Here is a 13623-nt window from a genome sequence, read left to right on the forward strand (position 1 = left end):
GAGTGATACCTCATTTGAAAGAGCTCACTTAGTAGAGTTGAATGCCGCAAACCGCATCTCAAAAGGTTTATCCAATCAGAAATGGCGGGTTGTTTTAGGTACACATTGTGAAGTACATTATGCGCTGCCATTTCTGACTGGATCGTCGTATTCTGCTGCGGTTGGCGGCGTTTCACTCTACTAACCAATGTGTTTTCACTGACTTTTTTTAATTAGCAAATTATGTCATAAATTAGAACACAATAAATAAAACACAATAAATAACAATGTTTTTTTAGTTTTATTTATTGTGTTCTAATTTATGACATAATTTGCAAATTAAAAAAAGTCATTGAAAACACATTGGTTAGTAGAGTGAAACGCCGCCAACCGCAGCAGAATACGACGATCCAGTCAGAAATGGCAGCGCATAATGTACTTCACAATGTGTACCTAAAACAACCTGCCATTTCTGATTGGATAAACCTTTTGTGATGCGGTTTGCGGCATTCAACTCTACTAAGTGAGCTCTTTCAAATGAGGTATCACTCGACCCATGCTTCAATTTAAGATTTCCATGTTTTCCTCTGTGGGCCGTCCCCCCATGGTTGGCATGTCATGGTAATAGCAAGGAAAAATAGTTTACATAGCCATATGACACTGTACAAAGTTTATAGATGTTATCTGCTATGGGTTTAAAAATATTAAGCTGTACCCATACTTTTCAAACACCCTGTATTTTGCTTAGCTATCACTAAGGCTTCTTCAAAAGATTTTCCTCTGTCTGTTCGTTTTCCACCATATGTATCAAGAACAAAATGAACTATGGCTTTGAATTTTCCCTCTCGTTATGAAAAGAAATTTTTATTTACATTGTCATCCTCTTTAGCCATTTGAACCGTCAAGGGTAGGATTTTAACAGGGTTTTCCATCTTAATCTACAAAGAAAGACATGAACACAAACATAATAACAAATGTTAAAATGTTTGAGAATAAAACTAAATACAATCATACATAATTTAACAATTAATTTATATCAAATTTTTAATGTACATTCTCAGTGTAGAAGCATCTTCAAATCTTCCGGTTCCTCACCAGTTTTATGTGTAACATAATCAGATCTATGAAATATTATGAATCAATCCCAGACTAGTTGTACTCACAGTGTACCGTACTGCATTCTTTATTCTAGCAGGGCTGGATAGTCCATAGCTGTCTTGCTGCACTGAAAATGCTCATTCACACTGTAAGCTGTTTGCGTCCTTTGTCTTTGTTTTGATTCCCATTTTCATGTTTGTTTGTGATTGTGACGAAGTCTAGGTTTGACCTTTGAGTAACAAAATTTGGATTACTCTGGTATTAGTGAACTTCATAAGTATTGATGTCTAGATCAATAGTGGGTTTGATTGGCAATTGAATTTTAGGCAATTAGTTTTTAATACAGTAGTGACATTTTCCCTGGGCTGGATCTGAGATACCACTATTCTTCTGCCAGTTGACAGTTTTGGTTCTTTTCTCAACAAACCAGCACATAATAAATTTATAATTATATGAAAATAATTTTAATGAAAATAATTTTTATATTTAAATGTTATTGTTTTTTTTTAAACCAGTAACACTGATAAATAAACATTATGGGTTGTTATTACAGATGTTTATACAGTGGATTGAAATTATTATCAAAATATTTTTTGCTTGGCGCTTTTATTAGATTTCGAGTTTTTCTGAAGACTAGAAAAAGAAGACAATATTATGATGTTGAATTTTTGTCTGTGTTTTGGAATTTAAAACTCTGATTCCTTTCTAAGCTATTGCAATCGTAACAAGAGATGGGGTGTGACCATTTATGCTCTAATTTAACACCATACGGTACATCAATCTATTTATATGTTTAACAGCCAGCGGGGATTCAAGAGTGTATTATCGTGATCACAGTGTCGATGGTAAGCTTGAAAAATACAATACAATAAGCTTTTTTTATTTCAGATTTGTTTGTGTTAATAAGAAACTGTGCTTTCTGTCTTCAACCCTTTATAAGCCATATTAAATTCTATATTATTTATAAGAAGAAGATGGAAATTAGAGGTCTCTAAGTTGATTTTTCAAATTCTTGATTTCATCCAACATTGCATTCAATTTTTAAATTGATTCAAATGGCATCCATTGTAGAAAGAATGGTCAGAAACTTGATTTATTGATTGTTGGTTTTGTGTCATCAAGACCAAAATTACTGTCATTAAGGTATTACTCAATGATTTAAAATTGTTGAGCTTCCTCCACCTCTTTGTGGGATAAAGGTGAGTAATTTTAAAAATCAATAAAAATCTCCTTATAATGTCCTTTTGCATATTACTACACATATCTAGAGAATACATTATAATTCTCAATTGTTCAAAAGTGAAGTGGGAAGGAGAGGGATATCTTTTGTGATACCCTGTATATTTGTTTTAAAGTAATATTTTTTCAATCATCCCAAATTCACATATTCTCTGACTGGACAATCAAGTAAAAATTAAACCTAATCTGTCCTAGAGACAGTTTGCATAAAAAAATTAAATTCGACTATAAACATGTAAAAATTTTCAAAAAATGTAATTTGTAAAAGTTCGAAAATAATCTGGAATTTTAACATTGCTTAAAAAAAGGCTACATATTAATTACTTTTATACTGAACATAAAGTGGCAACGATTAAGATTTGCCTAAACTATAATTTCACATGTTCTTCACACTGTTCATAAGAGTTCCCCATAAACAAATCTGAAAGAGATTGATATCTGAAATAGTTAGCTTTATCCTATTTATTTTCTTTATTCAAATATTTATAAAATGTATTTAGTCAGAACTGTATTACAAATGATTGTGCTTACAGGTAGAGCAGCATTGCAGAAACGTATAATGGCTCTCCTTCGAAAGATTGACCACTCTGGAAATGGAGTTCAGCCTGTAAGTTGAAATTTAATCTTAAATCACGTGATGTTCTTGTAATATTGTTTTTTTGACAACATTTAAACTGACCCAAATTATTGAAATGGGTTTGGGTGCTGCAGTACTGCAATACGTGACATTGCGTGAAGAAAAGTTTACATAGCGACAGGACAGGTTTCAAAAAGTATTCACATTTTGTTGATCTATATATAGTACAAAGATATAGTACATAGATGTTTTAACCGTTTAATTGCATAGAGGCAATTGATGAGTTTCAAACAACTGATTACGTTTTGTACTTTTCTTCTTTCTTTTTAATTACAACTCTCTTTTCTTCAGTCAGCTAACATTTTCGTTGATTACATGTAGACCTTCAGACTTTGATATTGGTTACGATACTGGCTGTATAAGCTTAATAACTGAGATAAATAGGTTAGTTATTTTACAATGTTTTCGTTTAACAGACTTATATATTGTTTATGATACTGGCTGTATAAGCTTAATAACTGAGATAAATGTTTAGTTATTTTACAATGTTTTCGTTTAACACGTTTAACACAAATTCGTTTAACACAAATTCATTAAAACAATCCAACTCTTAATGCATATGACATAAGAAAATTACAGTGACATACAAAAATACTCAATACACTCAACATTTGTTTCAATTTGTAATGTAGAAATAACGTAATCTAAATTCCAAATTCTATAATAAATCAATTTTTGTGAGAAAATGTTATCATTTCTTATTAGTGCTTCGCTTATAATCATTTTAATAATGAACAGACCATACCAATCAGTTCAAGTTGTCATTGGCGTCATATTATATCTTTAATATTGCTTCGTGTACGCTATTTAACCTTTTCGCCGCGAATTAATAAACCAACACTGTTCCAAGATTTACATTTTTTGACAAAAAAAAATTTTTTTTTCCTACAATTATTAAACATTATTATTTTGGTTCCTTGAGATGTTATGCACATGTTTTAGTAAGAAAAACGCAACATTAAAATTTTTTTATGGTGAATAATACATGTTTTTTTTAGTTATTTTATCAAAAAATTTGTAAAAAAAAATATTAAATTGTATACGTCGGTTGATGTGCAGTCTGAATGAACTTTATATCATAATTTAATTGTACATACACCCATATATGATATTGTGTAACAAGTAATTTGTTACATAATAATATAAATTTACCAGTAAAGCTGAAAATGTGGTGATTCGCACGAGGCGCAGAAGTAGCAGGGAGTCCATGTCTCACAACACTCACTTTTATACATTTAGAATTATTTACACAAAGTTAAAACTATTCATTCTTCAATTTACTTTTTTAATAGTTTCAAGTAATAAGTCACAATAAATACAAGTTAGTAGGCCTAAACATAAAAATAAAAAATGCAAAAAATGTTGTCCAATATGCAAACATTCTCTTATAGCCTTACAAGATTGTCTTGGTTTTTTGCAATTGCAAGTTTTCTTATAAATCTTTATAGAGTGATAAATTTCAAAAACAAGGAACTATGCACAGGGGTGGCTCATCCTGGCAAGTTTTACAAAAATACGATGTTTGCTTTCTTTTACACGTGCCTTTCCCTTTTTTGGTGCAGCTTGATGGTAGGATACTACAAACAGCACAGTTAGGGGTTTGTGGTTTTTATCTCCATATTGGCTGATAAAATGGATTTTCCCTGATAGTCTGTCATCAAGAGGGTTGCTCAATTTTCGACCACGTCGGATTGCAGTTCTAGGTTGCCATGCACTTAGTAACCCGTCAAATAACCTGTTCTCGAAACTTTTTGTGGGTTAGAGATCTTACACCATTTTGCATATTATAAGCTATGCAGCCATTTATCAATGCAATTTCAATGACAAAATGCCATAGGGGGGGGGTGGTACCATTTCATTGATTTATGGCCATAAGGATACGTAGAACAAAACTTGTCAAATAAGTCTACTCCACCCATATTTTTGTTGTACAGTACTTGAATATTGGGTTTCGTGACTTCTCGTCTGCCTGTCTTGATCTGACTTCAATTAATTTTACTCCAGTGTCACCTACAGTAGAGAGCATGTTTACTTTTCCTGTATCTTGCCAGGAACATGCTATCATATCCTTAGATTCTCGGATCCATGTTGTTGGGAAGTCACCTTTCTTTTTCTTCAAATTTTTCATTTGTGCAGGCAAATTTTTTCGGTTTGCTCTCAACCGTACCACATGCTCCCAACCCACTCAACCTCAGGTCGTTGAATAAATCAACACTAGAGTAGAAATTGTCCATGTATATGATTCTGTTAGTAGATTCAAAGCCTAGTAACAAATCTTTTACAACTCTACTACCAGGCCCTCATCTTTACTGTCGGTTTCTTTCCCAGTATACACCTTGAATCTCAACAGAAATCCATTTTGAAGAGTCACAGAGCGACCATACCTTGATTCCCCATTTTGTTGATGGCTTGCTTGGGAGATATTGTTTGAAGGATAGCCTACCTTTAAATTTAACCATACTTTCATCTATAGAAAGTGCCTCTCCAGGCTCATAGTTTGTCTAGATATGTTTTAGAAACAAAAATCTATCAAGGGCCTTATTTTGAAACAGTGGATCATATCCAGGATTACCCTTTGACACCTGATTGCTATTATCATTGAAATGCAAAAAAAGACTTGATTAGTTGATATTGGTCTCTAGAAAATATTTTGGAAAATGCCGGAGTTTTTGTCAGCCAAAAGCCGTCTTGAAAATATGATTCTTCGTTTGGCTTATGAATGAGTCCCATTGAAATTTGCGTTGCTACAAAAAGCTTTCAATGTCCCTTTCATCGATTTCTTTTAGTTGGTGTAGTCTAGAACGTTTGGGAATGTCAGTTGTTACATCACAACATTGTAAAGAATAAATATTTGTCTGTTCAGCTACATATTTATAGATTGCTTCAGGAAAGAATTTATGAAATGATTCAGTTGGAGTTAGGTTTTCAAATTTTGACCTTAGGTGTATCACAAAGTGTAAATTTAGGTATTTTGTCTAATACTATGTTAGAACCTATTTGAATTTCATCCACAAGGTAGCATTGTTTTGTTGAGATTTAGGCCTAGATGCTCTAGGGCTATTTTCATCTAATGGGACCATCTATCACTTTCAGAAGAATAGTCTACATTGTTATCACCTATTTCAAAAATCTGAGTCTTCATTACCATGATTCAAATATTCATTAATCTCATCATCGGTTATTTTGTTCCATTATTAAACAGGATAACCTCAACAGGCTAGAAATTTGTAAAAACTATTGTCCCTGACTAGCCTACATACCTAACAATCACAGCCTTTTTGTTGTAAGATATTCACTACAGTAACACACAACACTTTTTAATGTTTAAAACACTTACTTGCATTAAAATATTAAGCAATAAAAACTAAACAATATGAATACAATAAATCAAAACAAATAACCAAACATAAACCAATGTTTAATGTTAGTAAACACGGCAAAAGCAGCAGACGCGGATCCCGAACAACTGCCAAAACATCGTCATGTGACTAGTCTAGTTCAAATATTTGCCGCGCGGCTGTAGCACTTTACAGAAGGCAGTGGAATATGGCGTTTACTCAACTTGGGACTATAGTCGACTTACACAGCCAACGGAGAAGTTTTTCTGCTGCCGTGGACTAAAGTCGATTTACGCGGCGAACGGAAAAAAACGGTGAGTCGACTATTGTCGATTTACGCAGCGAAAAGGTTAAAGTAAACCATGATGTTATGAGTAAATAATATTAAATTAACGATAAATATGGTTTACAGGCATGGGAAGAAACTTTCCGCAACTGGGAAAGCTCTACTAAGGTGTTAACTTCGTATCCGAAGGCCAAGTTAGAGGACGGGCAAGTGGAACCTTTCCACAGATCTGTTGGTAAACGAAGAGCTTCTCACCAGAACTCTGAACATGAACTAGAGGTATCGTAACAAATCAATTGAGTAATAAATATGAACCTTCTTGATAAAACTATCATGTTATAAGAATCTGCTTTTATAACACAACATTTGTATTGCTTTTCTACACATTTACTGATTTGAAGGTTCATTTCCCACTCTCCTATCAGAAGCACTTGTTTATTTTTAATCATTAAGCCTACATATTTTTCTGTATAAATTTATGGCTCTAAATTATGTATATGGATACATCAACTACAATTATCGATTCAAATGGCCATATTGATTCTTCTGATGTGCAATATGATAAACTAAATGACAATGTTAGATTACTAATAAAATTAAATGAAGCGTGGCTTTATTGTAAGAGGCTTCTACATAACCTCAATATTTTGACTAAAAAAAAAAATGTAAATGTATATAAATACTACCTAATTTAAAAATGGTGGTCATTAAAAAAATTAGATCTGATATTTTGTACTTATATAAATAAAAAACTTAACATTTTAAAACATACTCTATTCTTTTACCAAAAGACAAAGTGCTTTGTACTTTCTTGATTCCATTGAAGAGAGTAGCTGGTAAAATGCTTACTGTTATTCTCTGTGAATTCAATTAAAAATGGTTATACAGCATAAGTAGAATTTAATTTTATCTGTTATTTTTCATTTAGGTCTGAAAAGTAAGATTTTGATGTATTGTAATTTTGTATAAGTTGTGAAAAATAACAATTAATGTAAATGGTCTATCGTTTTTTAAGAATTGAGTAATAAACAAATTTTAATCTAAAAGTTCAATTAGTTATATTGCTAGTTTAAGTTAGAGCCTAATATGAGTAATACAAATTTAAGTTCACACATAATGAGTGTGCTCTAACTCAAAACAGAGCCAATCAGATGCTCAAACAGATCAAAGTGGAAAACTATACGCAATGTGTACCTTAGTCGTTGATGAATTAGTGGTTTTGTCAGTTATTGTAAACATCATATGAATGGACAAATATAATTCACTGTTCAGAGCTTTTTTGTGACCATAAAACAGAGCATTCTGGGACTGAGATAAGTTGTATGGCACAGGACCAGATCAGTGAGTGGGCCAACATGACAGGGTTCCTCTGTGCACTGGGTGGTGTGTGTCTGCAGCGGCGCTCACCATGTCGACCCACCGAGCGCAAGTGTCCCGTGCTGCCGAGTGCCACCCAGGAGGTGCAATACTGCCCAGTCACTCAGTGAGTCCACCCCACCTATCTCAGGAGCTTCGGGGATGTTTTTGATTGTTCATTGTATTAAATCAGGGAAATAGCTATGAGCACAAACAACAAACAAACAAATAGATTTGTTTATTTGTTTGTTTTGATTGCAGATCTCGAAACGTAGTGTTACTGATTTTTTGTTTTACTGAACAATGGCAAATGTCCGGAAAAATCCTCTTTCCTTCACAATCCTTCCATCCTCATTATTGATAGTTTGAATATTCATCAAAACATTAGGAGAACTATTATATTCAAGATTCAAAGCTGAGAAGGCCCTCTTATCCACATGCTTCATTAACTGCCATTCTTAGTCATGTCTTTTGTCTATAAAAGGGTCTAGAATTTCAAACCCATTTATCTCAAAGAATTGTACATTGTTGCAAAATTGTTCAGGGGAAAAAATATTTTATTTTCACTTTTTCTTCATAAAATTTGAAAAAGAAATATGATTTTATCTTTTGCACCAGAATTCCTCTCCAATCATAACATTCCTAAAACTTTATTTAACATGTTTATTGGACTAAAATTAATGTTTCAGATCAATTAGGATAGAAAGTTTTGTAATTATATGTATTACTTTTAAAGCTGTTACAATAATGCTACTTATTGAAATTTTTTTGTAATGTTATAGGGTGAAATGTAACACTTATTGGGGTTTTTTGTCAATCGTTGAATTCAATCTTTTAAAAAAAACTTGAGGCTTAGATTAGGAACAAATAGATTTTTTAATTTTCCTAAAAAATTTAATAATTTTTTACTGCTTTTTTTCTTTAATACTCGAGTGCTCTTTCAAAAGAAATAGGTTTGATTTATTTTTATGAGTAGTTAATTTATATAATAAAAAACGTTAGACTAAAGAAAGTGTTAAGCACACTTGATTAAAAAAACCATATTTGGCTCTTTTCTGTTGCACAGGACTATGTATAATTTTATCATAATTATAAAATATCAAAAGCATATTATATATATATATATATATATATATAAATTGTATATATATATATATATATATATATATATATATAAAAATTGTATTCAAATAAATGTTTTCATGACGAATTCACATCCTTAAATGCATTTTCACTTTTCAAAGTAAAAAAAACCATCAAAAGGTAGTATTAAAAACATAAAAACACCTTGTTGTTTAAAAACTAATAATTTTAATTTGAGTTTTTATAACAAGCTAACAAAACAAGCATTCTTTCTGTGAAGCATTTTTAAAATTTGAAGACACCAACACTAACTTCTGAAAACATTTACATAATAAAGTAAACCAACACTAGAAACCGTTTAATTTTTTTTTTATATCAAATCCATGTGATATTTTAATATGTGCAAATATTTGTCCAGATTCGTGGGACAGCTGCTCCGTCTGCTCGTCTGCTGCAATGAGAAGTTAGGGGCTCAGATTCAGAAGCATGTCAAGGAGTTGGTTGGCCATGAGATGTCTCCAGCTTTGTATCCCATTTTGTTTGATCAGATCAAAACAATCGTTGAGAAGTTTTTTGACCAACAAGGACAGGTACATAATGTTGTATTTTTAAAACTAAAACTTGAGTTGCGATTGAATTAAGAGTTAAAAGATGGAATAGAAAAGCCTTAAAGTTTTTTTGAGTGTACAGTGCCAATATGTTTACAGTTTGTTGTAGATTAATCACTAACAAATTTCTTTTTTTTCATTGCACAACCTTCTGCAATGTTCCCTGTAAAAGCTTCCATGTTATAAACACATTTTGATTTTCTTGAAAAGTTAGTTTATTTTCTTGATAATGGAAATGGAGTAGGCAATGACTTGGTGAAAAATTAATTTACACTAGATCATGTTCTGACTTCAGAAAGCCACTCCTTATTTGTAATTGAATGATTTATATTCTCTATATATTTTTCTACAAAAGTATTTGATCTGTTAATAGAGGTGAAAACAAATGTACAATTTTTTAAAGGCATGATATCTTCTCTCACTTTAATGAAACAATTTCAGTTTAAAATATGTTTGGATTTGTTGACACAGGTGATAGTGACTGACATCAACACTCAGTTTATTGAACATATAATTTTCATCATGAAGAACGTGTTAGACAGCAAGACAGAACAGCCCTCAGAACACCTTGGAGCTACGAGCATTGAAGGGATGATGCTAGCTATTGTCAGGTCTGTACAGTTTACTATATTATAACTGTTTCCATAAAAATAAATGTTTTTTGGCCTAATTTATTCAGAATGCTCTAGAATCTAATATACAAATAAATAAATGGATTGGAAACTGTTAAAATTCTAGGGCAAACATAAAGACAATCTTGAATATATTTTTTATAGTAACTATGCTACTAGTTCAACCATTTTCATCCCATATTTTTTTTCATTGAGTTTTACATATTTTAATTTTAAAGTATGATGGTTCCAAGAGCTATTATATTCGTCTGTCAACAAAAGAAACCATAATTTTCAAAAAATCCCTAATTATGAATAAAACATCATACACATAATTTATTGAACATTTAAAACACTGTTGGATAATCTCAAAAATAAGCCGTACATAAGATTAGACATCTTTCAAAACCCTCTATGACAAAAAATAAGGTACAATAGTAAAATTTTGTGAGATATGTCATTCTGTAGGGCTAAAATAACGTTTGATTCAGTATATCTGGTTCTTAACTTAAAATTTGTGTACTTTAATCATTTGTTTTGATAAAAATCATTGTTAACACAGTTTTAACAACTATTTATAGGATTAAATTATTGAAAATCTTTACTTCTTGTATGTTTTATAAGTTTAAATGAAAATGGGCAGTTCCTTCAGATATCAAATTCAAATATAAAAAAAAATTATAGTTTGTAAGCAATTGCAATGACTTTAGTACGGATCTTTAGTAAGCCAAGAAAGTCGGTAGACATTATGAATAAAATATTTGATAAGTCATGAGTTTACAAAACATTCCAGTGTATTTTGTATTAACTTTTAAACCCTTTTGTATGATGTAATAATCAGGTGTAAAGATATAAGGGCCATTGAAATCACATCTGTATTATTTGTTGTCCATTGATGTTGTATTTTTAAGAATGCATTTGCTTAAAAAGTTAATCCGTATTAAGGGATTTAAATTGGCCCCTGGCTGCTGTTTATTGTTTACCATAGCTCCGTGACATGTACTGATTCTTACTCAGTTTTCGTTATTAGTTGGAGTCAAAAACAGATCCATACCATTTCTTCAGTTAACACAAGTATATCTGTGAGAGAAAGATTCAGCTGGTGATTGTGATTTTGTTTGTTTTATTATTGCTACCATTCATTTGGGAAGATCTTGATGTAAGGTTTGATGTAATTACTATACAAATTCAATATACTACCTTGTATTTTTGTATAACATAACCCTTGTGTGAACGTATATGTTGCTATCTACTTATTTTTGTTAGTGAAACTATCCTGTCATTCCTCTGTGATTATTAGAAGCAAATTGTTGTAGTTCTAATCATATCCACTAGGTGTCAGAAGCGTGTTGTGCGAGTAATGTGTAGCACTACTGTATGGCTCCAGCTAGCTCTCGCCAAACACTAGGATTACATATACGTTTTGTTTGAATCATTGTATTTCCAATTTTACATGTTTTATCATGTAATTTTATAAAAGTTTTTTTACATTACTTTGCATAATGTTTATTTTAATTTTTAATACATAAAGAAGGTTCTTAACACGTTCACTGCGGGTGAGGTCTCGGGACCTCAAGCGGAGGGTCCGGCGCATGCGCATTAGGTCTCGGGACATCATGTGCACATCACTTCTTTCTTTAATTAGTGTGTCCTTGGCACTTGCGCGGGACGGTTGAGGTTATATTTGTTTTGTTGTATGGGCTCGGCTGAATTCTTGGCACGTGTAGTTTACACTTCCTGTGCTCGGCGAGTCTGTGGCGTTTTATTAAAAATAAACATCACAAGTATGGAATCAAGTTGTATACATTATGTGATCTCCATGGATTTATGCTTAAATTTGTAATTTACTGTGGAGTTTTGGACGATATGGGAGGAAAAGGGCACGCCGCGATTGTTGTTCTGAATCTAATGAGAGAAAAACTCCACAACAGCCACAGTCTGTATATGGATAATTATACAGGACATTTGGGTGGTTGGTAGGGATGTATACAGGATGTCCAGCAACCATTCGAACAAACTTTGCCACATTGTTCAGCAGGCCAAAAACTAACAAATAATGCAATATAACAGGTGCCCTATTTCGCTTCGTTTAGCGTCTGTCTGTCTGTATGTGTTTTTTGGGAAAAAAATTGCTACTCAAAAAACCATTTAAGATACAGAATTCAAACTTAACAGTTATGTTTAACCTAGTGTTGGTCCTTTTCAGTGAAAAAAAAATAAAACAAATATTCATTGCATTTCAAAATGGCGGCCGTTCAAAATTTTCAAATTGTATTTAGCTTTGAAACTGCTACTTTGACAACAAATTCACCAGGATAACTTTTTTTAGCATATTTTATTACCAATTCAACAATTTTTTGTTTCAAAAAGATTGAATAACAAATAACTGAGTTACAGCACCAAACGTAAAAACAGGTTAAATCCATGCATTGCAAGTACATACAACAATGTAGTGGATTTTTACGAATAAACTTTTTAAGGTTCTTTATTAAAATACTGAACAATTATTATAACCTAAAAAAATATTACTATCATTTTTGTTCCATTTACAGTAATCAATGTGTTACACACACACAAAATAAAAAGAAACAAACTATTCACAATGCTCTTAAAAAAACAATAGCATAATATTACATGAAAACAGATGACTAACAATCAGGTGTTTTTAAATCAAGAAAAACTAATAAACAAACTATCAAGACATTGTTGAGCAAGTCTATGTTTTGAACGTGATTGTCACTGTTTGAATATTCTGTTCTTCTTAGTAATTTCTGTTAGTTTTTCCTGTTAATTTAAATTTCTTTTATTACTTTGTTTCTTGTACGATATAAACCGTTTTACTTTTGAAGAGTATGCTGATATTCACTTTGTGTACGGACTTGCTGGAGGCAATGCCAGATTAGCTAGCAGATTGTACAGAGAGCGCTTTCCAGATAGGCTGCACCCAGTTCATAGCGTCTTCAGTGCCGTTCATATTCGTCTTAGGGAAACTGGACATTTGAAAAATAATGTTTGTAGAACGGGTAAATCCGGGGACTGTTGATTTTGAAGAATAGGTTTTATTATTCGTAGAAGAAAAACCCCTCCACCAGCGTTCGTGCTATTGTTCATAATTTGGATGTATGCAAAAGTTCTGTGTGGAAAGTGTTAAATAAAGAACGTTTGTGCCCTTACAGACATCAGAAAGTACAAGCCTTAGAACCTGCAGATTTTTCCTCTCTGGGTAGACTGCTCTCGTTGGTTTCCTTCACAAATTAGTTGATGAACCCGATCTTTTAAGGTATGTTCTCTTTACTGACGAAGCGTCATTTACTCGAGATGGCATATTTAACCCTATAAGTGGCGGTCATTTTGTGGTCTCAGTGGCAGGCCGTTTTCGGGTAAATTG

The 13623-nt window shown here is 32.1% G+C and overlaps 1 protein-coding gene across 1 annotated transcript in view; it reads left to right on the top strand.

Annotated features, from left to right (window-relative positions):
• The window catches only part of LOC124353001 (neurofibromin-like), a 76187-nt gene that overhangs the window by 32880 nt on the left and 29684 nt on the right, over positions 1 to 13623 (top strand). The window contains 6 exon segments of the mRNA XM_046802782.1: positions 1878 to 1922; positions 2850 to 2923; positions 6704 to 6856; positions 7909 to 8060; positions 9435 to 9606; positions 10096 to 10235. Of these exon segments, the coding sequence (XP_046658738.1) occupies positions 1878 to 1922; positions 2850 to 2923; positions 6704 to 6856; positions 7909 to 8060; positions 9435 to 9606; positions 10096 to 10235 (736 nt within the window).

Source organism: Homalodisca vitripennis, chromosome 1, assembly GCF_021130785.1.
Source record: "Homalodisca vitripennis isolate AUS2020 chromosome 1, UT_GWSS_2.1, whole genome shotgun sequence".
In the NCBI taxonomy this organism is placed as follows: Eukaryota; Metazoa; Arthropoda; class Insecta; order Hemiptera; family Cicadellidae; genus Homalodisca; species Homalodisca vitripennis.